Source organism: Dromaius novaehollandiae, chromosome 7, assembly GCF_036370855.1.
Source record: "Dromaius novaehollandiae isolate bDroNov1 chromosome 7, bDroNov1.hap1, whole genome shotgun sequence".
Lineage (NCBI taxonomy): Eukaryota > Metazoa > Chordata > Aves > Casuariiformes > Dromaiidae > Dromaius > Dromaius novaehollandiae.
Genome location: NC_088104.1, coordinates 25012081 through 25039431, shown reverse-complemented (window position 1 = coordinate 25039431; position 27351 = coordinate 25012081). Strand labels below are relative to the sequence as shown.

The 27351-nt window shown below is 40.1% G+C and overlaps 1 protein-coding gene across 1 annotated transcript in view; it reads left to right on the top strand.

Moving 5' to 3' along the window:
- The window catches only part of OLA1 (Obg like ATPase 1), a 110870-nt gene extending 99789 nt beyond the window's left edge, over positions 1 to 11081 (top strand). Inside the window, exons 8-11 of the mRNA XM_064514974.1 lie at positions 3364 to 3504; positions 4180 to 4276; positions 6358 to 6480; positions 10555 to 11081. Coding sequence (XP_064371044.1) covers positions 3364 to 3504; positions 4180 to 4276; positions 6358 to 6480; positions 10555 to 10656 — 463 coding nt within the window. The 3' untranslated portion in view covers positions 10657 to 11081. The remainder of the gene's footprint in view (positions 1 to 3363; positions 3505 to 4179; positions 4277 to 6357; positions 6481 to 10554) is intronic.
- Positions 11082 to 27351: the final 16270 nt, after the last annotated feature.

Genomic DNA, 27351 nt, shown 5'->3' with positions numbered 1-27351 from the left:
CAATAAAGGAAGATTGTTGGATGTCCAAAAATGGTCTGAGAAATCCCTTTCTGTTATTACTGAGTACTACTAGAGGAAGTCTTTCTTCTTTTTGTTGTGTGTTTTATAATCAGAATTTACTTTTGACTCTACTTATAATGGCGTTTTTAGAAACCTAGTTAGGAAAGAGAATTGCTTTTAGTATGTACACTGTCTTCACATAGTTCTCCGTTTACTTTGTCAAGCAGTGATTACATCTTGAATGCTTTTTTTTTGAAGTTAAATATACTTTGTTTCAGGGGTTAATCATTGTCATTGGTCCTTCTGCCTGTTTCACTGGATTTTTTACATTTCATTTGTTAATTACAGTGTGTTTTTAAAAACTGAGATTTTAAGTGTTGGTTGTTTCTTTCAGCTAAAAAAATCGAATGCCCTTCATAATTCATTGTCAAATATAGCAGGAAAAAATGGAGAAATACTCCAGGATTTGCTTATCTTAACACAGGCCAGAATAAGTGTGCTAACACTGCCTTTTACAAACAGCAAAATATTTCCATGGAAAAATTATGTGCTCAAAAAAGACAGATTAGACATTAATTGTTACCATTTTTTATGAGGATTTTGTTCCTTTAAGCACACCTGGATATCTTTAATAGCAAAGCACATTTGCACTGTTACTTTATTGATTATCAGTTAACCACACTTGCTTTGGATAACATTTCATTTCTATATGTATATATATCCATATTTATATTGGAGTATTTACTTTTTCTATTAGTTTTCTTTATTTTGGTTACCATTAGGGGAATTCCTTAGTGCTTTTTAGTAATTCCTGTGACATTGAAAGTCACAAAAGTGAAACACTCAGGCAGAGAACCTGACTGTCTCTACAGAGTGCGATGCAGTACCTTATTCTTTTAGTGAGGCTGTAGCAGGTCTGATGTCAGTCACTTCAGAGACCTTTAGACCTCAGTGCTCATTTACTGCTAAAATGTACCAGCTCTGCTCCTGCATTATGAAGATCATCTGTCAACACTTTGAGATATTCTCCTTTGTTATTAAGCTTGTGATGCTCTACACTGTCAGGTTTTTTGCCAATTATAGTTAAGGTACAATGGTGTATTCACTGGATCAAAGTCTCACACTGGCGGTAGAGGAATGATTTGTAAGTCTTTATTCATCTGAATTGTACAATAGAATACCTGAGGAATGCAAATAATCCCTCTAAGGACTCAATAGAAAAGCTGTTAAAATGACAGTCTAGGACTATTATTATTCTGAATTGATGTTTTAGCCAAAGTAATTATTTCTTATCTTGTTGTTCCACAGTAGTTCTTAGTTTATCAGTTATGATGACCATATTTACCAAACAGGATTCGAATCCAATTTTAGACACTACTTCTGTACTCGTTTTACTTTTTCAAGTTTGTGTGTTTCATTCCTTCTTTCACTTGGTACGCTATTTAATTAGTCTGGAAACCACAATGTTAGATATTTTCTTTAAAAAGAAAAAAAAAAAGAGACATGCACAGGTGTTGAAGTACAGTCGCGAATAGAAGATACACTTCTAGATAGATTTTATGTAGAAGGTCAGCATTTATAAGCTGTCAACTTTGATATCCAGTTTGTTAGCCAAAATAAATTAGTTAACTATAAATGTCAGTTTTAGAAGAGCTGTTAATGTCCCATGTGATTTCAGAAATGCACCTTACTTGTGATTTTTAGTTCAGACATTTTGGAAAGCGATAGTGTTTCAATATCAGTCTTGGGTACTAGACTATATTTTCATTGGATAACTGGAGGAAAAAAGATTCGTATAATGAGGATTGAAATCCACTGATGGGGTATTTACATAAGTAAATGATAGAAGACCAGCCTTGTATAACAAACGTGTGAAAACTGTTGAGTGAACTTTTATATTCTTTGTCCCATCTAAAACCCTACTCAGTGGGCCATGCACTTAATCTCATAATAGCTCTGATCCCCTGCTATTTTCTTTGACAAATGTGTGTTGATGAACTTGTGGTTCAGTTCATTTTTTTTCTGAAGTGACATTTGCATTGATTATTTAAAGGTTTGCAAGCCACAGTTTCAAAGCACTTTACTATAATAGCAGTTAAAACCTTAGTCTAAATCTTGGAGATTAGCAAGACTAAGAAAAAGAACTCAGCAAGCATAAAACCTTATGCTGTGTGGTGGGTGCTTCAGGTCTGAAACATCTACAGCACCCGAAGCACTATAGTCTGTGCTTTGTATCTTAGTATATATACTGTGCTTTATATCTTAGTGTAGTTTAGTCCTGTGCTTGGTGTGTTTACTTGCTGAACGTACAGAGTTGCCATTCTTACTCTTCACGCCTGTTCAGAAATAGTGCCCTGTAAATAACCGTGAAGAACCATCAGTCCTTCCGCATATCCGAAGCATGTCTCTCTTCAATTTAAAGTAAATATGAAAGTCATGGAAATGGTACCTGTGTTTAAATAAATATGAAAGTCATGAATGTGGTACCTATTTTAAAAGACTGTTTAAAGATCATCTGTAGCTGCAAAGACTTTATTGAACATTTTTATAGGATATTGAACATTCAAAAACTAGTACCATAAATCTGTAGCTCGAATTTTGCGGTTTCATTTAGCTAAAAAGTTGTAGTAGATGTGCAGCAAACTATTAATGATGCTGCCAGTTATTGAAGATGAGAAACAGAAAATCTGATTCTTTATTTAAAAATAATACTAGTATAATATCTAGAGGTATTGCCCAAGGGAGGTAATAGAAAGGTGAGAGAAACTAGTAGAAACATGTGGTAGTGTATTCATTATTTGTGACATCTTCCGAGATCAGTAGCCACAAAAACCAGGGTGCTGCTTGCTGTCTGGGAGTTTGTATAATGTCCTTTTCTATTTGCTAATACCTGCTGCTGAGGAAAGACACTTATTAAAAAAAAAAAAAAAAAAAAAGAAAAAAAAAGAAAAAAGAAAGTCAGAGGCACAACTGAAGACCCCCAGTTTTACCAAACGTTTTGAGAAATACCACCTTTGGAAGTCTCATAAAAATGTATGTCCACAGATCCTCAAAGTTTTATTCAGTTAGCATTTTAGCTTGCAGTATTTAACATCTACCAAAAACCTAGTGATTTTCTCAAATTATGCCTATTTCTTATAGATTAAATGCCAAACAGAAACCAAGAAACAGTGAAATGTTAATGGAGTACACCTGAAGCAATTGCTGCCTGTTAATGCCTTGACCTTGGAAAGCAATACACAAAAAGATGGCATCATAAAACCGTGCAATTCTTATGAATATGTATGTGCTACTTGATAATAATGAATGTGGTACAGCCATGCATGCACTACAAGATAATGTTGTGCCCTTTGTTGTCTACAGGTTGATAAAAATTAAAGAGTGGGTGGACAAGCACGACCCGGGTGCTTTGGTCATTCCTTTTAGTGGGGCCTTGGAACTCAAGTTGCAAGATATGAGTGCTGAGGAGAAACAGAAGTATCTGGAAGAGAACATGACACAAAGGTTAATTAGCATTCATTTTCCCTACACTTTATTATCAACTATTTCCTTGCAGTAATTTAATTGCTTGCGCTGATAGAATAATAAATGACAGAGTAATTACCATTATAAAGAGAGAATCTTCTCCTTTCTTTACCATGAGACAGAGTGAAAAGATTTATTTTAAATTAAGTTTTTAACTGTCATCTGTCATCTCTGTACAGTGTTTTAATTATAACATAGGTATTAGTTATGTATATTTTTGAGAAGGAATGATCACCAAAACTGTTTCGTCATCCATGGGGAATAAGGATCGTGGAGAAAATTTTGCCATAATTTTTTTGAAGAACTATAATAAATTGTTTCAATATTGAATTTCAGTCAAACAGTTTGATGACCTCGGGTCCTGAAAATTGCATGAGACCAAAAGTGCTGCCTGATTGGGCAATTTAAATTTATCCCATATTTCTGTATCCTGCAGAACAAACAAATCAAAATACTGTCTTTATGATGATGCAGTAAAAAAGTAATTCTTCTGAAGAGAGTTCAGAGAAAAGGCTACGCTGTTTACCGCTATGTGTGAAAGTGGATCCAATGTCTTCAAAATATGTGTTGCTTTTCCATGTAAATTGGTTACTTGAGACATTTAGCTGGGTTTTGTGTATATGTTGAATGAATTGGATTCATTTTTTTTTTCAGTGCTTTAGCAAAGATCATTAAGGCTGGATATGCGGCACTCCAACTAGAATACTTTTTCACTGCAGGCCCAGATGAAGTGCGTGCATGGACCATCAGGGTAAGATTCATACTTATTCATCAGCTATATCCAGTTCCACACTATTGAATTCAGATTGATATCACTGACTTTGAAGTTTGTCATGGTGGCGGTTAGCTAGTCATTACAGATGAGGTTTTTGTCCAGGATAACTTTAATTATTTGTGAGCTGCTGAACAGTGAAAGTGGAGCTGCATTGATTGAGGCAGGTAACAATTGATTCTGCCTATTACATAGTCTGAATTTCTTCATCCTGTAGAATCTGTCTACCCTCCTCCTGTGGTCAGAGATAAGACGTACCAGTATTGTGCTTGCTTAATCTGTGTGACTGGGTTTGTCTGCAGTGAAATTGATGTTGCTTTTCATTTTGTATTCACTAAGTTTGTTTGGGTTGCGGGTGGTGCATTCCTCCTTTGCTTTGCTCGGATTACATTTTCAGCAATAAAAGCAATATAACATCATTATACTCATGGATACACAGTTGGGCTCCAAAACCTAAAATCGGTGTCTAATAATTCGGGTCTTTTACTGACTTTAATTTTTAGACCTAGTTTATTTTGGTAGTTTTATATTTTTACCCAGTAACTTACGTAATGCCTGAAATTATATTATGTATTTTAAATACTGATGTAGAATGATTACAACCGTAGAGATTGACTAATTTATTCCCACAGGACACTAAGAGCTGAGCTGTAGTGGTTTGCTTTTGAGTGTAAATACATTATATTATAAAGATTAGTATTGAAAAATAGTTTGAAATGCATATAGTTATAAGCTCCATCTTATAAATTATGAAAATGCCAACTTCTGGAGGTGCAGATCTGTCATTGAGCTTTTATTTGTTGCATCAATGTATTTAGTGCGGTGCAGTGAATTTCAGTGCTGTTTTAATTTCATTTCAAAGGAATTAATTTGTTTTCATTAATCACCATAATTTCCAGTAAATCTGTATTTTTAGTTAATGTTGCTACAGATGTTCATGTATATATTTCAGCACGTTAAACTTATTTTTCTAAATGCACATTTATTTTTTTGTCTTTTCATCTCCATCTCCTTTTAAGTGATAACTCCTAGCTCAAGTCCTTGAAATAGCTACCAAAATAACATAAAAGCATCAGTTTTTGTTGTTCTGATTTTTTGCCATAGTTTTTCAAAGCACATTCTGAAACTCCAGTGTTTCCAGTAGGAGAAATTCTTGCTCTTTATTAGAAAATGTGAAAGCTGGTTTATCTTAAGACCGATTGTAAGTATCTTTGATTTAATGTGCAAAGATATTTAGTCAGGTAAGCATCAGTGAGTAGCCATATTAACCCAATACATCTTTTATTGTAAAAACTGTGCTTTACAGTGTCAGACTCCTTAGCACTTTAACATGCTTTATTAAGCAGCCTTTAGGTCACCATTATTTCTCAAATTTCTTTCCATGGTTGTGTGTGCACAGAATGTATGCCCTTGTAATTTAAGGCATGCAGTTATAATGCATTCTCTTCTACTGCATAAACATAAATTATCTTATAATAGTTGCATGTGATTCTATATTTTTAATTATTGAATTGTTGACATTTTGGCAAGAATACTCATTTTGTTCTTACTAAAATTATTCTGAAATAAAGATCAGCTAATATATAGGGCTTTAGATTGATAAATTATGTTTGATTACAAATGTGGATCACCAGTGAGTGTTATCATTTAACTGAAAGGAAGAGAAGATTTATTTGGACATAACTAAAAGTCTTGAATAATTCAGCTTTTATAAAGTTATTTAAATTTTTTTATTTTCCTCACTTTCTGTGTGAAGAGCTAGGGATCGAAGTGAATCCCACAACAAAACACAATCATAGCTTCTAAAATCAATACTGCTGTTGATACCTATTAGGAAAAAACAAAGCTGCCCTTCTTTAAAATCGGTTGGTTTATCTGTGGCAAAGGCATCTATCTCTGTGTCCCAATACTGAGAATTACCTAGCTGTATGCCTGACGTTTTAACTGATATGAAACAAAGTTTCAGCACATCCTGAAAGCATATCAAAAAGGAGAAACTTCTCTCCTGCAATCAATCTTCTTAAATGCAATTAATTTTCTTCTGGTCTTTCCTTTGACAGAAAGGGACGAAGGCTCCTCAGGCAGCAGGAAAGATTCACACAGATTTTGAAAAGGGATTCATTATGGCTGAAGTAATGAAATATGAAGATTTTAAAGAAGGAGGTTCAGAAGCTGCTGTCAAGGTGAGCTCCCCATCATTTCCTTCTCTCTTCATCCATATCTACCATTTTTCCATTTCAAGTCTATTTTTCATGGGGAAGAAGTTCCTGAGGGTAAGTGAATCTAACAGTCACCTCTAGCAATAGACCAAAGATCTATTGTCATCTTATATTTAGGAGAGAATTAAAATGCAGCAACTTAATTAACAAGGATGCAACTATTTTAGTATTCAAGATATGACAGTTCACAGACTAAATGTTCGAAGAGCAAGTGCTATGCTTAGAATTTTCTATGTTTACATATTAGTGTTCAGATTTTAATAATCTTTAAAATTAACTTGTTTCTGAAAAATCAAATTTTTAAGATGAGATGGTAGATTTTAAAATTACCTTTAAAGGAAGTGCAAGAAGCACAGAAAATCTTTTTCTTCTAATAACGTGTAATGTTGGTTTGAGTTTGCTGTGGAGGTTTTGCAAGTGTCTGATGCAAATGTTTAAGAAAATATTTTATTATAAAAATGCACCATTGTGTTTTTAGGAGTAGTGGAATCTACTCAGGCTATGATAGATATAATTAGAATCTTAAAATTTACCATTTTCAGTATTTAGTTCAATTGCACTTTGATGTCTTATCCAAAAATACCATGCCTTCCTCTGATTATTCAGGGTGCCAGTAATAATTGTATGTAGTCCAAGAAAATATACTACAGTAGGTGATGTTTTCTAGCTACCATCTACTGAATAGATAGTGAAGAAAAACTTGTGGTTTTAAATAGTAATGAAAAACTTTTGTCTTGAGCTTACACTTTTTCGTAGTTACACTTCTATTAAGATGAGTTTTATCTGCTTTCTCAACACTAGAGGGCAGAGACTGATTGGGTGCCCAAAGTTGTGCCCTTCTTATAGCTGATAAATTAGATCTGATCTGGAGTTATTAAATATGGAATAAACTTATACATGGTAAATAAATGTCGTAAGAAAAGCTGTTCTACTTGGTGTTGCTATTGCATTATTTCTGTCGTCTTTAAATACAGAAAATTCCCTTCATTTCATATACATTTGGTGGATATTGCATTTCTTATTTGGCATTTTTGATGTTTTATTGAGATTTGTATTTTATAAAATTGCAATTATAAAGATCATTAATTTGATTTAATCCGTCTCAGTATTTGAAGGTTCCTGCTATACAGTGTTAAAGAATTTAAAAGGTTCAGCTTTATTATTTGCTATTTGATAGCTTGAAAGGTATGCAAAACTATGATTTCAGATTCAGCTTATTCTCAGTGGTATCACTAAGGAAGATCATACTGAGCAGCGGGACTTTAATAGGTTTGTTTGAACCCCAGGAAGTGGGGGGAAAAAAATCCCAGTATAATTGGTTCGTTGTAGCATGTGAACTGTCTTATGGAAAGGGAAGTAGAGTTGTAGTTGTAAAGTAAAACCACACCTATAAATAAATCTAACATTCTGTAGTCAGAAACCATTTTATGTAACCAAGATTCAAATTTTGCCAGCAACAGTTTTTTAAATTCAAGTCTGAGTGTTCCCCCCGAGAAGCTGCTGCATAGATTAATATCTGTTAAATTAATGTATAAGTATTTTGCTTGTATATTTTGATTTGATTTTCACAGTGTAAGATTCCAGACCACAAGCTTCTGTTTTTAAATTATATTTAATGGCTCAATTTTCATTATTTTGAGGTATCTGTAAGAAGCATATTTGCAGTTGTTATATAATTCTTAAATCAAGATTTAAAAAATCCTTGCTCTTAGAAAAAAGCATTATATTACTCCAGTCCTTTCTAATTTGCATTTAATACAATGTTTCATGCTATGTACAATACTAATTACTTTTATATTGCTGGTAAATTTCAAAATCAAATTTGGGAGCTTTTAGGAGTCAACCGAAATAACAGTGGTAATGGGAGTTGCTTGCTTTGTATGTTATCAAGTTGATCGATTTTTAAGTTTGATTTTGTGTGTGTCTAACACCAGTGCAGCATAACTAATTTAATGCCAGTGCTGTGAACTATACACTGAATAGCTCTGTGTGGGCTTTGTAGTCTACAGGGATATCACATTATTAGCAATCATATCTGCTTAGGCAAAGCTGGCTTCTACAGATGGCTGCTTTCAAGTGCAAATGAACTGGTTAGACGTGTCTTGTTTAATACATACTCAAGATTCACAAATGGGTATTGATTTTTTCAACCAGTGTTTCTGATAGCAATGGAAATGGATTAAATGGTCTCTAGAGAATTTAAAGGAACACTGTCACTTTTAATTAACTATTAACTGGTAGCAAAAATACATAAACTTGCATTAGTGTATCAAAATGTATTTAATTAAAGTAGTCTGTACCAGTTTAACAGTGAGCAATAGTGTGCTAAAAAAAATGCACATTTTTACTTTGTGGGGGTCAGGTTTTTCTGCAAATACTTGTGAATAATACGTGTATTTGCCTGTACAATGTCTGTGTACCTGCGCCTGCAGCTTACACTTGATGGTGATTTTTACAGCACTGTTTTATTAGTGTTTATGCCATCAATTAGTCTAATTACTCTTGACTTTGAGCATTATTAGGATCTTCAAAGGAAAGAACTACTAAGACTACTTGAGAGCAAACCTTTTATAGTCTAAACAAATTTCCGGGGAAAAGATACAAAAACATTTGTAAGCTCTTATTTATTGTTTATTAATAGTGTCATATGGGATAAGGTCAATTACTGTTGCACTAAATGTTTATGTATATGCGGTTTTATCTGAAGCTTACTCTAAGTTAGCATCACTGATAACACCATGTAAATTAGGAATGACAGCAACAAGATTATTGAGCCTCTAAATTCCTAGACAGCAATATGGGGAATGTGTTGCTTTATAGAGCAGGTTTTGTGAAAGAAAGGTGTCTAAGTTACCTGTGTACCATTAATCTGATCTGTTCTACTGTAACTAAGGTCATTAGTTAACAGCTTTCCTGTAATGGGATCTTAGCATGCCACCACTGTGATAGTGTCGTTGAGAATAATGGCACAATGAGGTCTTGCATGGAAGCACTTTCTCCTGCAAAAGAAAACTTCAAAACAGGAAGAGTTATTGAACTAAAGCAGAAGCTCTCAACTTTTCCATATTGTAGATCACTTTTCAAGATAAATGTTCCCATAGACCATGTCCCGCCCAGTCTCTCAGTCCTAACGCTACAGCTTCTCTGTAGCCTCTGTAATACTAGGTTTAATTACAATGCTACAAAGACAGAAAATGTAACAACGAATTCTAATGCGCAGAGCGCTGATACTTAATAGATTCCCTTCCTATTATCTGCTCTCCTCAAGTATAGCATTTTCGCAACAAATTTCCTTTTCATGCCTTTGGTTTATACACCTTCTCCTGCAACCTGGTTTCACAGCCTATCTGCTGTTATCTCTTCTTTTGGTTTCCTATATCATAAGCAAATTTGTTCTAAAGTTTCTGACAGAAGGACTGAGACTGTATTTTGTGCTCCCCAGTCCTGCCCTGTCTGTGCATAAGCAGACAGGAGAGCCCTGCTCGAAGTGTGAGACATGTATAGTTGTGACTTTTTGCATAGTGTTCCCATCTTCGTTTCAGCAATATTTGCTTATCCTTTGCTGGAAGCAGCTCAGAAACGTCCATGTACAAGTTTGATAGCTGTACAGCTGTGATGCAGACTGTTAGCGATTGCCCTTTACAGCAGTAATGTTTTACATTCCTGTCACTTGTGCTTATCATCTGAAGATTTTTTTTCAGAGGAAGAAATAGCCTAAAAGCTGAAAGAAAAATATTTGAGTTGTTTTAGTCTGCTTTTTCTTACAACTTGCCAGGGTTTATAGAAAGGTACTGGATTTACCACTGTATGGGGCTGATTGCATTTAGGCTCCACCACTTCAGTGTAGATTAAATTATTTTTATATATGTCTGATGTGAAACCAAATTTTGTCAAATGGAGAAGTGTTAGGAATGTGTAACTGTGAAGCTGAAGTAGTACCACTTCTTTACCAAAATGTATTTAAATAATTGCAAGTTGGAAATACTCTAAAATGTCTAATGAAGTAACCTATTCTCATTCTGTCCACTCCTTTTGCAGGCTGCTGGAAAATACAGACAACAAGGCAGAAATTATATAGTGGAGGATGGAGATATTATCTTCTTTAAATTTAATACACCTCAACAACCCAAGAAGAAGTGAATATCAGATGTTTGTTCATTACTCAAAAATAAACTGTGCTGCTTCAAAAAGCATATGAATTTTTATTTGGGATGGAATATCTGGAAACAAAAAACATACAGTTTCTATCTAGGGAACCCCCCCCCCACCCCAGTGAAATTATTCTTGTTTGTTTTGAATTAAAATATGGCACCTCCAGCGAACATACAAGTTCACTAAATGCGAACAGCTTTGCATTTCAAACGATTAAGACCCTACTCCAAATTGTAGAAGCTTTTCAGGAACCATATTACTCTCATGATACTTCATTAATCTCCATCATGTATGCCAAGCCTGACACGTTTGACAGTGAGGACAATGTGGCTTGCTCCTTTTTGAATCTACAGATAATGCATGTTTTACAGTACTCCAGATGTCTACACTCAATAAAACATTTGACAAAACCAGCCTTGGTGTGTTTGGGGATGTCTGTATTGACTGACTGTGGTGTGCTGAATGCGATACGGCACCTGGTGGATGCTGATTACAGAATTTTAAGACGTGTATGATACAGTAACTGGCAGTGTGGGGCAGCTGCAATTGTATCTTGAAAGTGAGTCTTTCATGGGAATCGGAAGATTAGGATGCCAATGATTTGTCTCAAAAAAGTTAATGAATTTGTAGATGGACATTCACTGAAAGATGATAGTAAGGATAATAAAATGGATACAGCGTAAATGATTTTTACTGGAGAGAGCAAGTATATGTAGAAAAATCACGTTATCTTTTGAGACTGAAGCTTTTTTGCACAAATCATTTTTCAAAAGTATTTCATGTCTTGAAATTATTAAATTGTGGAGGCTGGAGCGGCAGTGCCTGATGCCGTCTGTTGTCCTCCCAGGTCAGGTTTGCAGGCCAGTGGAGGGTGACACAGATAGTGTTGTGAAGGCAGAGGTCACGCTGTGCTGGCAGGTAAGTCGTTCTGCTGAAAGAAGGCTGCGCTACGAATACTTTGTTACCCTGTAACCATGAGGGAGAGCTAATCTCTTTGAGCAGTACAGAAGAATAAGTTGTTACCAAAAATACAAGTTTGTACTTCTAATGCAAGCCATAGAATTGCCCGTACTGCGGTAAGTTCAGTTTATGCTAAAATAGCCTGTTTATTTGCTGAAGTGGCCGTGCGTGCAGTTTCAGTTACAGATTCCCAGGGTCAGGGCTGCGAGAGACGCCAGTGTTGCCCACGGCTTGCTGGTATGCTAGACCTCTTGCATCATTACTGGGATAAATTTGCTTGTTATAAGCTTTGAAAGTGTAGCTTATCACTGGCAAACCTCCCCCCTGTATTTAAGATATTGGGAGCACCAGTCGTGTCCTGCTTAGAGACTTCTCTTGAGAAGGCTGCCTTTGAGCTTCATTGCTCTTTCCCGAAAGAGTAAGATGTGAGTCAGTCAAAGCCATGAGGCTTATTGTCGAAAATCTGGCATCATGCCTTTAACTGAGCTGAGGAGAAAGAGGGAGGGCAGATGACTTCGATTCATAGTTGCTGATTTTGTTTTAAAGAGCTGCTCCTTTTCTCATGGTGGCAGGAGAGGGGAGAATATTGTGAAGCAGGGAAATCTGGACGTCGTATGCTTCAGAACCCTTGAATTTCTCTTGTGTAATTTCCCTGGTGCAGCTAGTATTAGCTCTTGGCATTATTTTGATGTTATGTAATTGAAAAAAGGTTCAGACCACCAAATCTTTTGTTAGAAGTCAAATCCGAAAGGAAAGTGAACCTATCTGTTTTGCTTGGAAGTCAGCAAGGTGCTAGTAACAGAGAGTGGCTCATGCTGGGTTTTAGACGCAATAAAAGGTGAAGTGAGAAGTGGAGTCGATGTGTTGGTGGAAGAGAAGTATTACCCTTTACTGCAGTAACCCTGACTTCAATGTGTGTCTTGTCCTGTCTGAAATTCATTCTGGTTTCCAAAATATTCCCATGCTCCTTAATTATTACATATGAATGAGGAAGTTGTTAGAAGGAATGTACAATTAATGGGTTGCTTTGTATTGCTGCATCTTTTAATTATGTTTAATAAGCCATACTTTTTAAAATTTGAATGTGTATACTTCACGATATCTCCCTGTTCTAAAAATAAAAATAATTAAAAATTGAACAAAGCTGTTTTTGATAGACAGGGTTTTTGAAATTTATTATAATATTCAGAAAACAGAAAATGAACTTAAAAATTTTGCCATATCTTTAGAAATATTTATTTTATAACGTGATAAATGTGTTTCAGTGTATTAGCTTGCTTGGATAGCTTATCTCTTCAGCTGTTTTAACTGATTCTCTTTTAACTGCTGAAGCTAATTGATTATTCAAGAATAAAAACAGAAGTTTTAATAAAAGAAAGAATAATCTGATGAGCTCTGTTAGTCCTATCACTGGTGACTTGTGGCAACTGCCACATTAAATATGTACGGTCTGTGTTTCTCTTCAGTGATTCTATGCATTTAAGATGTACAACTCCTAAAAACTTGTACCTAAATATAACAAGTTTTGAGCACTCTGTTTTAAGTGCAATTGTGATTTAACTTAGGCCCAGCACTTGTTATATATGTATTTCAGCTTGAACAATTGATTCAAGGTGCAACTTATCTATCCTACTCACATTTGCTATGAAAGGTGCAAAGTCTATGGTGCATGCTCTTCACTAAGTCTAATCACCCATACAAACTGAGGATGATGATGGCAAAGGAGGAGATGTTTTGTTTCTTCAGCTGGAGAAGGATGAGAAAGTGGCATGGTCACAGTTCCTCCAAAGTGTGGAAAGCAGGGAATTTTGCAGAGGAGGAGGAGTCCTTAATTTCTAGTCTTCTGTTCCTTCTGTTCTCCTTCCTCTTAACTTCTATTCCTCGTTGCTGATTAGCCCTGACATTTATTGGTGTATTTATGGAATTAAACTAAACAAATGCTTGCGAAGCAGGGAAATCACTACGGCCTGCCTCCAAACTGACCAAAAATTGAGAGAGTGCCTGAGTGTCTTGTAGGGATGTGGACAACAACAGCAGTGCCCACGTTAGCAGCTGGCGCGGCTCACAGGAGAGCAGAACGGCCAGTGCGGAGGCCCTGCTTGTTCGCTGCACGTGTTGGAGGGGTTTGCCCCGGACTGGTTGCAGGCTGGTCCTATGAGGAGTTCGAGTGCAGTTTTCACATCAGTCTCACCCAAGAGAACCATTTGCACGCTCAGACTCCTGCACAAAGCTAAGCAAAGCTCTGTATGTGTGTGTCTGGGGAGGTGATCAGGAGATTGACTTTGAAAGTACATTCCTGATCAAATAAAAACATTGCTACAGACATACAAAGGGGCTTACTGCTCTCTTTTATCGGCAGTATCAACAGCAACATATAGGTGGTATTTTATGTCTGGGCACTCCAAAATGTGGTATTTCAGACCATTAAGAAGCACAAAGAAGCACTGACGTTTAATTTTGAAGACTGCTTCTACCCAAGGATTCTGCTCAGGTAGGATATAATTTTCTGTCCTAATGAACATCTACCAGAACAGCACAAGGGGAGTAGGCTGGGGCTTAATATCTAGCTTAACATATTGAATAAAATGTGAAATTCATTGTTTCCACAGTACGTTACCTTAAAGTAAAACAGACGGTGGTGGTGCTCGCTGTTCAGTGATGGGCTCCTAGAAGTAGCCACCTAGCTGCCTGAAATTCAAGTTTGTGCTGCTACTTGAAAATTGAAATAACCGTTTGGATAACGTAAGAGCCAACAGGATATAGATGGCCATCTCTGAGCTGCCTATTTGAGCATCTTTATGGGCTCAGAATATTCTGCAGAAGAATGAAGGATTTCAGTGTCTATAAATTCAGTATTCAAGCTGGTGTAGTTGACAAGCTAAAACAAAGAAAAGATATCCTCCTCCTGCATGGCTTCAGCTGTGCACTTCGTGCTGCAAGATGTATGGATGCTGAAGGTTGTCAAGGGTTCAGAGATGCTTGGACAAAGTCAAGGAAAAATGGTCTTCGGAAAAAATCGTTAAAAACAAATTATCACCTCTGCACTTGGAGAGTCCTTGAGTCACAAATTGTGGGAAGCTGGGCAATAGTTGAAGGAGAAAGTGCTATGTGTTGTCTCTGTTTTTATGTGCTGCTTTGAGACATCTGTTGGCCACTGTCAAAAAACAGGATACTGAGCTAGATGGGCCTGTATCTGAGCTGATACAGCCACTCTTATGTCCTCTACCAAGCAACCGTTCCTCAAAGGCCATCACCAAACAGCAGTAAAGAGCATGATCTGTTTAATGTATTTCCTATTAATGCATTTTTAATGAAGTTCTTACAGAAAAAGGAAAAAAAGATGATACTGGCTTAATTTCATGTTTTTCTCTTTCCTTGACTGTGTTTAGCCCCCTGGAGGTTGTAGCTTTATAATAATTGTTTAAAATTCTTTACGTTTTCCAAAGGCTCCTTTCCTGTCTGCCGTAGGTTTCCATCTCCCTTCCTCAGCCATGTGCGCTCTCATCTCTTCCCAGACCGCAGCATCTGGTTGGTCAAGGAGTTTGTGCATCAGAGCGCCTGGTTCGAAAACGCACCGTCGTGAGTCCTGTTTTCCCTCCCTTCGCCCTCGCTGAGCAAGTTTCCTGCCATAGCCACTAGCCCACGGCTGGGAGCGCTTAGCGAACGCCTCTCCGTGCTGCGCTACCGCCGGCGGGGGCTGCCCGGCAAACTCCCACTAACCCCCTCGGCCTCAGCAGCATCAGCCGTGCTTTCTCAGTGCAGCGTTTGGTTGTGTCCTTGTGCCTGCCAGGCTGGTCTAAGCAGGGCTTGCAGAGCTGTGCTGGTTTTACAGCGGCAGGTGGGCTCCGCGCTGAGCACTGCACCTATCAGGAACGAGGTAGGACTCTGAAATAGCATCGTGAAAATGGTGAGCATGTGGCAAAGTCTGCAGTGTAAAAAAATTAAGCTAAGTTTTAGCTTTTCTCCCTACTTGTAAACTCAGCTCACAGGGGAAAGAAATCATTAAAATATATTAATTGTTTAAAACTAATGATCACTAGTTTTAATTTTTACTCTCCCAATACTAATTCCATATGTTTGATTATGCTAATCCTATCATTTCACTTCAATTAAACTAGGAAAACCGTTGGAGGCTTTGAAAAAGAAAAAATCAAAGTAGTGGTATTCATCAGAGTATCCTAGCGGATTGAAATAGCTGTGTGCTAGTTGGGCTTTTAAAGTTTTAAAAGTAAATTTTGTGTTTCAAGGTTGTCTTTGAAGCTGTTATTTCTTGGCTTCTGTCTACAGGTAGTGCTAATTTCTGATCTGTGAGAGCAGACACATATGGCAGCATGTTGCATGTTGTAGAAGAAGTTACACGTGTGTACTTGCCATGGCGGAGGGATGATTTGGCGTGAGCCTGCTCCTCACAGCCCCGCGCAGTTACAGAGCTCCTGCGGCGTTTTATTTCCTACGTGCAAAAAGTGTGTGCTCAGCGCAGTGAAAAAATTTTAAGCCATACAGAGAATGAAATCCTCTGCTGCTGTTGCAAGAGCACCCGCGACAGGTAAATTAACGAAATATGTGCGTCCTAGTTGCAGAAAGCCAGTGGGGCTGCAGGTTTCGGCCGGCGAGCAGGAACACGGGGGCTGCGCTGACCCCAGCGCTGCCGCGGGAGGGGAAGGACCTCGGCATCGCTCCCGGTGGCACCTGCAAGGCGGGAAATGGGCACCACAGAAGGAATTTTAAGCCACCAGGATTACGTGCCCTGGACGTGTCCAAACAGGGGTAGATAACGTGCCGGGGGCTGTTCCTGTCAGCGCAGCGAGGGGAGCGCTGCAGGTCTGCACGGCGCCGTCCGTACCGGGGTGACCCCGGCTGCACGACCCCGCGGCCTGGGACGCGCGGGCCTCAAGCCACTGCCCTGCTCTCACCTTCTGTCTGTGTCTCGCCTTTCACCACCCCCAAAGCCGGGTAAGTTGCTGCGTTTTGGTGAGCCTGCTCACGGGAGCAGGGAGGCGACGGGTCCGCGCGGGGCCGGGGAAGCCTGCGGGTGAGGAGCTTCCCACCGCCGACGCGCGGACAAACGGCCTGGGCACCAAGTGCAGCCTGACCCACGTCAGACACCTGCTTCGGAGAGGAAAGGGCGAAGGCAGGACTGAGCAAAAGGGTCCATAAAGTTTGATTTATGGCAAACGCTTAATAACTTAAAGGGCAATAACGTCCTCATTTGGAAGGCTGTTGTCCATGTAAGAAGGCTCCTGGAGGGGGATCGCAGCACCGGGAAGGGTCTGCCTGGGAGCGCTGCAGCTGTGTGGGCGCCAAAATGAGGATTTAAGGCCGATGTTCAGCAGCTGCCACCGCATTTGACAGCTATGGCGGGGCGCCGCGACTCATGCTAGCAAGCCGCAGCGCGGACACGGCCTCGGTGCGGACACGGCCTCTCGGGCACCTGCCTGCCCGCGGCTTTCCTGCGCTTTCCCCGTGGTGCTTCCGCTGGGAAGCCTCGCTGGTACCGTGCGAGGGGAGAACTAGCTCTTAACAGAGGCTTCAATGCTGCTGAAGGGCCGTGTTGCCAAATTTGTCAGCAAAAGAAGTGACGTTTGTTTTCCTTAAAAATTTGCATGCAAAGCCTATCAGCTACCAAAGAGTTAAACTTTTCTGAAACGGGAATTGTGTGCAAAGTATCAGACTGTGGTTATAAACTGTTTAAGCTGCAAAGCACAGCGTTATTGGAGGTAGCAATAGTAACATCAAACAGCCTTGATAAGATCAACAAATTACTAAGTATAATTGTTTGTGCTGGGGTGTGTGCAAGAAGATAAATAGCTCAGAAATTAAACACCAGTGCCTGAGGGTGAGTCATTCATGGGTTCAGAGCTGTCCTAACGCTCTTGAGCAAAAAATAATTTTCTCTTAGTTCAGTAATTATGCAACTGCAGGTCTAAGACCTGCTGTCATCGCTAGGTGCATCGGCAGAGTTGGAGGGAAAAGCCAGTAAGTGGCTGAAGTGTCCTATATGTTTATTAACAAAAGTCTCCTTCCTGCTTGTCTCTATAGTGGCAATATACTGACCGAGGTACGCTTCTTCAGAAAGATTTTGAATTAACTTGCAAGAGCATTAAGAATGAAGACTTGCATAAAAGGGAATAAAAACGGTCTGGCTAACGGTCGGTTTTTGCTTTTATAAATTGGCAGCACTCTTTTGGCATCAATAGAGCTGTACTAGTTTACGCTAGCAGAAAATCTGGCCCAGACTGTACTAAAATCAGCAAAACTCCTGTGACTGCTGCCGCTAATCGTCCAGGTTAGCGCCTGTTCTCGAGAGGCACCTGCCGCCGCAGACGCTGCTCCCGTCGGCGCAGGGGGAAGCGGGGAAGTCCTCCGGCTTGCGCGCTGTCACTCAGGGTCATTAAAGCCCCACGTTTGACTTATTCATAAGACCCTAGTGAAGATCTTGTTCTAATCAGGGGTTTCCTAGGGACAAAGAATTGTAATGTAATCTGTTATTGTAATAACATCATCTTGATCTGCTTTTATTTACTAATGTTTTGCCAACTGTTAAATATTATTCCGACAAATTCAGATAGAGATCCCACCGAGAAATTACATTTTTTGGAAATGGCGTGTAAATCTCACAGCTGTTGAGCAACGGTTGCTACCATCTCCTCTGCTGGTATAAACCCCCAGACTTCGAGAGAGAGCCTGATGTAACCTAGAGCCCTCCTGGCTGCTTGGATCTTAAGTAATCTTCACCCTGTATGTCCGTAGCGTTTTGTGGGGTTGAAACAGCAGTGGGAACTCCTTCAGAGAAGGAAGGAAAGTCTGCAATAATTTAAAGGATAGTTTTCTAAGGCTTGCTCAGAAGCAAAGTGTGCTGTGACGTGGGGACAGCAGCAGCCAGAGCCACCCTTGCACAAGAGCGTTGCAGACATAAGAGCTTTGGGAGAAAATGTAAGATTCAGGTGTAGTACAAATGACTTTTAGAAATGCAAGGAACTGGCAGTGTTGGTCATCTTTCATCATGCTCCTATGAAATGGTTAAATTAAAGAACAATAGACTAAATTAAAGAACAATAGAACAACAGACTAGAAACAGGCCCAAACCACAGGATCAGGGGAAGCTCGAGCCTGGCCCCAGGCTTGTGGTCTGGTCCACCTTTGGTATTTCCAAAAGCGTGCACAGCCACAGACACGTCCGTCGAGCCACGGCCCATGGGCTCCCCTCAGCTGAGGGACCAGCAGGGCTCCTGGCTTCACCTTCTCTTTTCAATCTATCACTCCACCCTGTTCAGTGATGCTTGACGTTTATTTCTATTACTTTCTTTCTACTAGTTTCTAAAATGAGACACAGTGCAGGTATGCAAGAGAGAAAGACACCATCCTGTCTGTCTGTCTTTCCACTTGAGTGTGTCGAGGTTTGGGACACTTCTGCAGAGACCTGCTTGCATGTATTGACTTTGGACTTCACCTTGACAAACAAGGCAGCTGCGATGCGCTGGCCACGCAAACAGTGCACCAGGAGGTAAGCAAGGAGGAAGAATAATCAGAGTTAATAATAATTTAAAAAATCCCTTTTCACTCACCATACTAGATTGAAAAAGTTGACAGAATTTTTTTTTCTTTTTTTTACTTCACGAGCTCATCTGCTCTGCGGCAGCCTAATTCGTCTGGTTTGCTTGTTGCCCTTGGCTGCCGAGGCCCCAAGCCCACAGGCAGCACCTTTGCTGCAGCTCATGGGTAGATGGCCAAGAGCTCCATAAATTGGTCAAGAGAATCACATGAATAGTAAAAGGTTGTGCCAAGCTTTCTTTTCAAGAAGAAAGTGGTGCTCAGGATGGCTTGTGCTTGCATTCTTCTCTTCGTGGTTTCAAACAGTGACAAAAGCTTGCTCTGCTCCCTGAGCTCTCATGAAGATCAGACGAGAAACCCGCAGAATCATCTGCCAATTTTTGCCCCGTCATGGCTAGTAGGATGTTATTAGCAAGCTGCTCTCCAAAGTCTGTGCCTGCACCTCTCTCTGTGATAGCTCAACACAAAGTGAATGCCAGAAACAGAGAAGTTGCTTACTTCACTCATGCAGGTAAAAAGATTTTAATAGTCCATTTCAGCCTTGGCTGCTATTTAAGTCCGGTCGCTGTGTATTAATAGCTTCCATAAATAGCAGTGAGATCCTGCCCTTACTGTTTGCAGAGCCTTTCACAGACCGACAACTCTGGCAGCTCTTCCCCAGGACGGGTCTGTCAAGAGGGCTAACGGTGAACCAGTTTTGGTCCAAAGATGCGTATGAGAGGTGGAACCAGAACTGGTGTAGAATTGTTATATGAAGTACGTCTCCTCCATTAAATGACGCCTTCTTCCCGGTGACGTCTCCATCCCTTCACGCGCGGCCTTGCGTGGGAAAGCCTGCCTGAGATTTCCTGCAGTTCCTGCCAATCCTTGTACCGATCCCCGCGGTATGGTCACTTGGTGTTCATGGACTTGCCACCAGGTAAGGACACATCTCCTATCAGAGGCAGCCTTTTGTGTGTTGTGTTTTAGGTGAATTCACTGTCTTGCGGAGGTTTGTGTCTAAAAACAGCTTGTTGGTTTGAGGTGCACTTGTGAAAAGTGTTTGAGGTCAGCCATAGCTTCGCGGGCAGATGCCATTCTGGGAACAGAAGAAAAATGTTTAATTTATATTTACTATTTAGGAAAAAAGCTGTAAGTGTGCTCTTTTATTCCAAAATAAAAATGCTTTAATGACTGGAGTGTTTAGCACATTGGGGATGTCATTGTTTTCAATTATGTGCCATTCTGATGGGAGAGCACAGATTCTTAGGCTGAATGGAGATTTGTGCTGCAGCTATTTGTGCCTTTTAAAACATTTTCTTTACTACTTTAAGAGAAAACTGTAAAATGGCAATAATGACATATTATTACAAGTAAATTACACTGTAAAATAGCATTAATATTGCAGTTGAAACCTAGAATTTGAAATAAGATGGAAATATTCATTTGCACACAGCTTTTGTTCTTATCAAAAGCGATTTGGATTAGGAATGAGATTTACTTAGCGCCAGCACTCAGAGGCAAGCTAATGCTCAGTCACCTGGTCACGCAGGCTGTCAAGCTCATCTGTCATGTGCTGCCGTGGGCAAACCCCCGCGCACCCCGGGGAGGTGAGAGGGCCCTAGGTGTCCTACACCGAGCAGATGCACCAAAACCAGAGAGGAGCACAGCTATCAGGGAGCCGGCGTGCACAGCAGTGCCTGGGCTCGGTCCTTAGCGAGCAGGCCTGGGGGGAGCAGGGCTCGTCTCAGTTTCATCTCGATGACAAAAATGGATTGGTATTACAGCACGTGAAACACGCACTTCTCTCGTCTAGTGAAGAAAGGCTAATAGGAATTAGAAATTAATAAAACCAAAGTGGGTGCAGGGAAGTTCTCCTCAGGAAGAGTGCTGAACAATTTAATACTCCGCTTCATAAAAACTGTCCCTTGAATTTGGCTGACCTGTTCTTCAGTTCTGCAAAGGCCAAGTTCCCCCCCCCCCCCCCTTCCATTCATCCTTGAAGGGTCACTTGTGTTTGGAGAATTTTTGTTCTGGTAAAGTCCGCGAGGGAGATCCTCAGAGCTGTAGCGGTTTCTCAGACTGCATTTAAGGCATGTTCTTTGGTTGGCTGTGTTGGTATTCAAGAATAAAGAAGAGAAATGTTTTTGCCTTGATTTCGATGTAACCCCTTAAAGTAGCTTGCTCTGATAGTAGACCTGCATTTCCAGTGCCCTTTGTTTGCCTCTCTTACATATTCTGCAGCAATATTTGCTCACATCCATTACCTACCTTTCTAGTATGATGCGCTAGTGAATGTTTAATCAGCGGCACCGTCAAGGACTCATTAATTCCCTGTGGCAAGGAGTCCTAAGTCCTCCCTTATCTCCATGAGTTGTTCTCGAAAGAACAACCCTGTCGTTCCTCACACCTTCAGCGAGGACGGGCAGCTTGCTGGCTCGTTGGCCTATCAAGGCGTGAAAGCAGCCGTTCAATGGCCCTGGCATAAAAGGAGAAACCCCAAGAATCCAAGGAATCCAACCATCTTTTTTGCCATAACTTTTATTAATTTGTGTTCCTGTTAGCACAATAAGGAGAGTAGTAAGTGATCAGTCAGGCAACTTCCATGCGATGTTACATTTCTAGTACTTCCTGTATCTTCCAAAAAGCTGAAGGAGCAAACAGGCTGGCTGGTTTGAAAGGCTTAGAGCTAATGTCGTTAGCGGATGAAGCAAAACTATGAGCTTTCCACATGGGCAACGTAAGGACACCAGCTCTCAAATCGTCCCAGAGCGCTGACGGCGCGGTGGGGTGTGTATGTGCAGGCAGCGAGAACCGCCTTCGCTGGATAACGCGAGGGAGGCATGGAGTCTCTGTTGTGGAATGAGATGGAGACAAACTAATATTTCCTTATGGATTCCTTGCAGTAGGGAAATCTGTCTCTGCTGGTTTCCTTTGGGTCTCGCTCTGAGCATCCATGCCTGAAAAATACCCACCTATTTTGCTGTTGCAGTGTACGATATAATGGGCAGAGGGAACCGCCCGTCTGCCACGCCACCGGCGCCACTGGTACCCTTTGGATGTAAGAAGTGATGACGGGGAAAAAAACTGGAACCACGGGGTTGTAAGAATAGATGTCCTTAATTTGATACTATTAAAAAAAAAAGAAAAAAAGCCTCAACCATTCAAGTGGCTTTTAAAAGTCACTAATAAAACAAAGATGTTTAAGAGCCCTTTGACAAGATTACCTCATTACAACATTGAGCAAATAAGCAAAAATAAGCACGAGTGATTCTGAGATACGAAGGAGAAAATGTTGTATAGGTCTTCCACACTAATAGAGGAGTATTTATGCTTCATGTCTGAAGTAAACAAAAAAGAAGGCAACAGCTCAGGCCTGGTTGTATTGTGATATTCAGGTAAAAGCAACTTTTAATCATAATCCCATTGTATTCAGTAAAGATATTCCAGTGCTAAGGGTTACATATATGCCTAAGACTTTGCCTAGAGGGGAATACATTTTTATAAGCAAATGAAGGGTATTCATGTTCTAAATCTTGGTTATCCTGGCTAGCTAAATTGGGGACCATGGAAAGCTTTTATCAGTGAGAATCAGAATAGACTCGATTGTAAGGCTTGATCTCAGAATGAATTTTGATTACCTACATATTTTTAACCAACTTTGATATTTATTAGTGCTTAAGTGATCAGCAGGTAGGTGGGAAACAAAGTGAAATATTAAAATAATGTTTGTAACGTATTCCTCCACGTTTAAAGACTTTTGGATCTTGTTCGTTGCTCAGATTTATGAGCCTGGAATACCTACTGTGCATTTGTGCTTTCAGTTCTTCATAAATCCATGGAAACTTTTCAGAAAAGTTTTAACTATAACGTGTCAATGAACTATAAAGGAAAGGTTTATTTTGTATATACCCTCTTTACCTGAGGTCCGTGGTTAGATTCTGAATTAGAGCTTCTTGCTCTCATGTGCTCGGTTTGTGCTTTTGATCATGCCACTCTTTGCACAAAGCTGAGAGAATTTCTGTTTCATAAAGAGGAAAATACAGACTCGTTTTGATGTCTATATAAATGCATGTTTTCTCTTATTTTTGAGGCAGGGGAACTTAGGGTTTAACATCTCTACAGCTCTCTCTAGGTCTCTCTGCAATCAAAGTTTCCACAGAGGACTTAATGGGGAATAGAAATCATTTGGTTGTGGTGGTGGTGGTGTACTTGATATATTTTTCTTTAAAGGTTGTACATTGATAAAAATAGTAAGTAACCTAGTCTACTCGTAACAGCTTCGTCTTTAAGTTCATGCAAGTTTAGGGAGCTGTAAGTGACTAAAAAGATGAGTGGCTTAAGATTCACTGAGTGATACTGCAAATACAAGGACTGAAATACCAAAGGAGTAAAGGATATATAGACCTTTGCCCATTACATCAAGAAAATGAAAAAGTTTGGGGGGGGGGGGTGGAGGATACCTGTGTTGTATTTTTCAAGTCCTACTCCAAAAGGGGTAACCAGCCTATTAGTACAGGTGCCAGGAAGCTTGCTTTTGTGACATCTCACCAAACACACCTACTTTCACTGGACCATAGAAAGATCAATCCTGTCTGAAAACCACCCATTACCTAAGACACCTAATTTATATTAGAAGCTCACTAAAAGGCACTGTCTGGCCCCCAACCTTCACTTCCAATGATAAAGAGGATGTTTTACACCGTATGTGACACTTAATCAAAACCGATATTCTTTAACAAACCCTTAACCTCTAGCACACAGGAGTCATATGAGGCCAAGGGACAAGACACAGATCCAGCTCAGGGTGGCATATCCTTTGATTAAGATGATACAGATTTCCCATTTTTATCAGGGTTACGGATTCTGGATATATCCCTTTTTGATTTGTCAGCATTAAATTTCAGTAGAGGTTCAAGCCAAAGAGAGACCAAGACTAGTTCTGTCTTCAGCTGTGCATTAGGAGATAATTTCTCAGAATCCTCTACAGTAATGATCCTCAGGTCTTCTGATCTTTCTGTAAGCAAGCTTTTCTGGGAACCTGGATTTAAACTATGGCACAAGCCTTGCTTGCATCTGGGTCCTTTCTTAAGGAGGAGTATCTAAATACACTTATTCTATGAGCCCTGAAACGGACCTTTTTTCTTTCCTCAGGTCTTTTTCAAAGAGACAAACCTTCAAGTGAGTTCTTTCACCCTCCCTTGGATTTCTGGGGCAGGAGGTTTTACTTAGGGAGTACACAGTACTTTAGACAGGCATTGCAAACTTCCGGGGGTTAGACAGTTTTCACTCCCTACAGTATATTGGAATGTCAGTGCAGTCTACTTTACTCCCGGGTGATTTTTTTTCCTCTTACTTTTTTTTAAGTAACCCATTATTCTAGGATTTGTATGTGTCCGATATGTGCAAGGATAAATCTCTCAAATTCCTTGATACAGGGGAAAGTTTCACTTTTTCCCCTATTTTTCTTCAAAAGTTTAAAATTGGAGGTTTATATTTTGTTAAGAACACAAATCTGTAGAAATAAGTGCTACTTGCTGTTATTATTCAAAAATAATATTGGGCCACTTGATTACTAGTGTGCAAAGAAGACCTTGAAAGGGTTTTGGCTTTTAGCTGTCTGTTTTTAAACAACACAGTGGCACTTCTGGTCTGCAAGGCTCTGTGTGGATGGCTACAGAACTGGCTGAAATAGGTTCACTTCTTTCGAGTGCATGATATCCCAGTTCAGTGCATGGGAATGTTTTTTATTTAGACTGTATTCATTTTATGATCATTACTAATACATTTAGAAGAAAAGCTCTTTTTGTGAGGAACTCCCTTTCCCCTGTCTTTTCCATAGGAGCGAAAAAGCCCCGCTCCCCTTGCACAGAAGCCTGGATCATCTAAAAATGTTTCTAGCAAAACCAGGGAGGACAAGATGAAGCATGTCTCTGGGACTCAAGGAAAAAGAGATAAGCAGGAAGCAAAGCTTTTCAGACTTTCCAGACCTTCTTTTTACATCATGAAGAGCAAAAAGGGGGCAATGTATGGAGGTTACTTTTAAGAGAGAACTTCAGGCATATGGAGAGACCTGTAATCATGTTAAATTTTCTTTAAAGGCAACTTCTGTTTACTAAATGCAAAGCTGACAAGCAAAAATCCGGAGGACTGGTTCTAGTTTATGCATATAACCTACATCAAAGGTCAGTCCTATTCTCCCATCTCCTGTTTTTAAAACTTCATTAACAAACCATATTCAAGGAGAAAGACTAGGATCTCATCTGCTTGTTCCCAGTTCCTCACCCATCGTGATTTCTTCATCAGAGAATTAATTGGGCTCTTAAACTTTACGTTTTGCAAAATCTCTTCAGATTTAATCAGGGTTTTCTTCTGGAAGCAATCTTTCACTTAAGATTTCATAGAAATGTCACCAGAGAAACCATGTCATTTCCTGCATCAAATAACATCAAAGTTTCTTTTCTTTTCTTTTTCTTTTTTTTTTTTTTAACGAAATATGTCCCGTGCTTCAGTTTTGGTCTCTTTGCTCCAAAGAAAGCCAGTGCTTTATTTCTTTTTTTCTTCTGGGGGTTGAATCTCCTACACTGCCACACAGTTTAAAATTAATAAATTGCTAGGGAATAAGGAGCAGAATTCAGGTGCTGTGCGATGTGCTTGGGTGGACATCGATAGCAATGGCAATGCACAGGCTTTCACAGGAACACCTGAAGATACTTTCCATAATCCTTATCTTCTACATTTCACATGATATGAAAGAGAGCCTCCTTCTGTCACAGTCTAATTAAAACATAGGCTCTGCTGTGACCGTTAACAGGAGTGCTACCACTAAGAGTTAACAACACTGTCCAGATACTTTATGGCAAAAGGAAAGGGCAGCTTGTAGGGAGTACGAGATGGGCCCATTTTACCTAAAATGGAGAAAAGTACAGTCAGGCAACTCCATAGCAAAGCTGAACATATTTGAAGCAGTTTTCTCTGCAAGAAAGCAGCATGTGGGATTTTTATTGTGGTTATTCAGCATCCGCAAGGGGAGCTTTTTGTCCCTCTTGTTTAAAGTTGATCAGCAATGCTGGTCCATATCTATATTGATAATAGATGTCACTTCGGTATGTTGAAAATTTAAAGTTTTTTTTTTCGTTTGTTGGTATCAGCAAAGCTCCCATTTAAACATTGTAATTCCAGCAGCAAATGCCTCTGGGGCAGGGTATCCCTTAACGTGCCCTCCCCACCCCGAGCGCTGCGGAAGGGCCGGGGCTGAGCTCCCTCCATCTGGGGCAAACTGTGATTTAAGACGCACGCAGCGTTGAAAAATCTGTGTTGCACAGCAGTGAGACGCAGAGTCGGCGTTGTCCGTAACTTGTGCATTTGGTTTACCGTTCATTATGTCCTGGTGAATACTTTTATTCTGTAACTACATGGGAGGGTAGTTAATGTTTCCAGATTCAAAGCTTGCTTTTGCAGAAATTTGGCTCCACAGTTCACAGGAGAAACATGTCTCTAGGGGCTGGAGCGTGGGATTAAAGAATTTAACAGCTCTCTCAGGTTGACTTTACATATGGGGTCAGTTAAAAGCTGTGCACTCCCATGGCCAGGTGCCAGGCTTGTGTTTCATTTTAAATTGAAGACTTTTAAAGAGGCTTTTGAATGTCGGGTGAGGGGGAGAGGCGTTTTTTTTTTTGTTGTTGTTTGGCTGTTTTTTTTGGTTTTTGTTTTTGTTTTTTTTTTTGCGAATGCCAAATTTGGCTCCAACCTTGAATTGGTTACCACGTGGTAAGGGCGATCTTGTCTGGATTACTTATATCTAGGCACAAATACAATATCGCTTCCCGGGCCTCGCCGGCAGCCAGCCGCGGCCCTGGGCTCCCTCTGCCGACTCGCGCCCGGCAGGAGGGGACTGCCGGGACTTGAAACGGCGCTTTGTTAAACCTGATCTCAGCTCGGCTGAGAATGCACACGTGCAAAGGGGACCTGCAGAGAGGGGGACACGCTCAAGAACGTGAAGACCATGCCGCAGGCAATGTATAATAAAGTCAAGCCTTAAAGCACTAGCTGGGTACCCAGTGACCTGCCCCGATGGGAGCCTGCAGCTCCTGGCTCGGGCTCTCCGAAGCCCGTCTCACTGCGGCCCTCTCTAGCCACCAAGCCACCGGCATACGCACACCCTCGCCTGTGCCCTCTGCTTCGCGAGGCGCA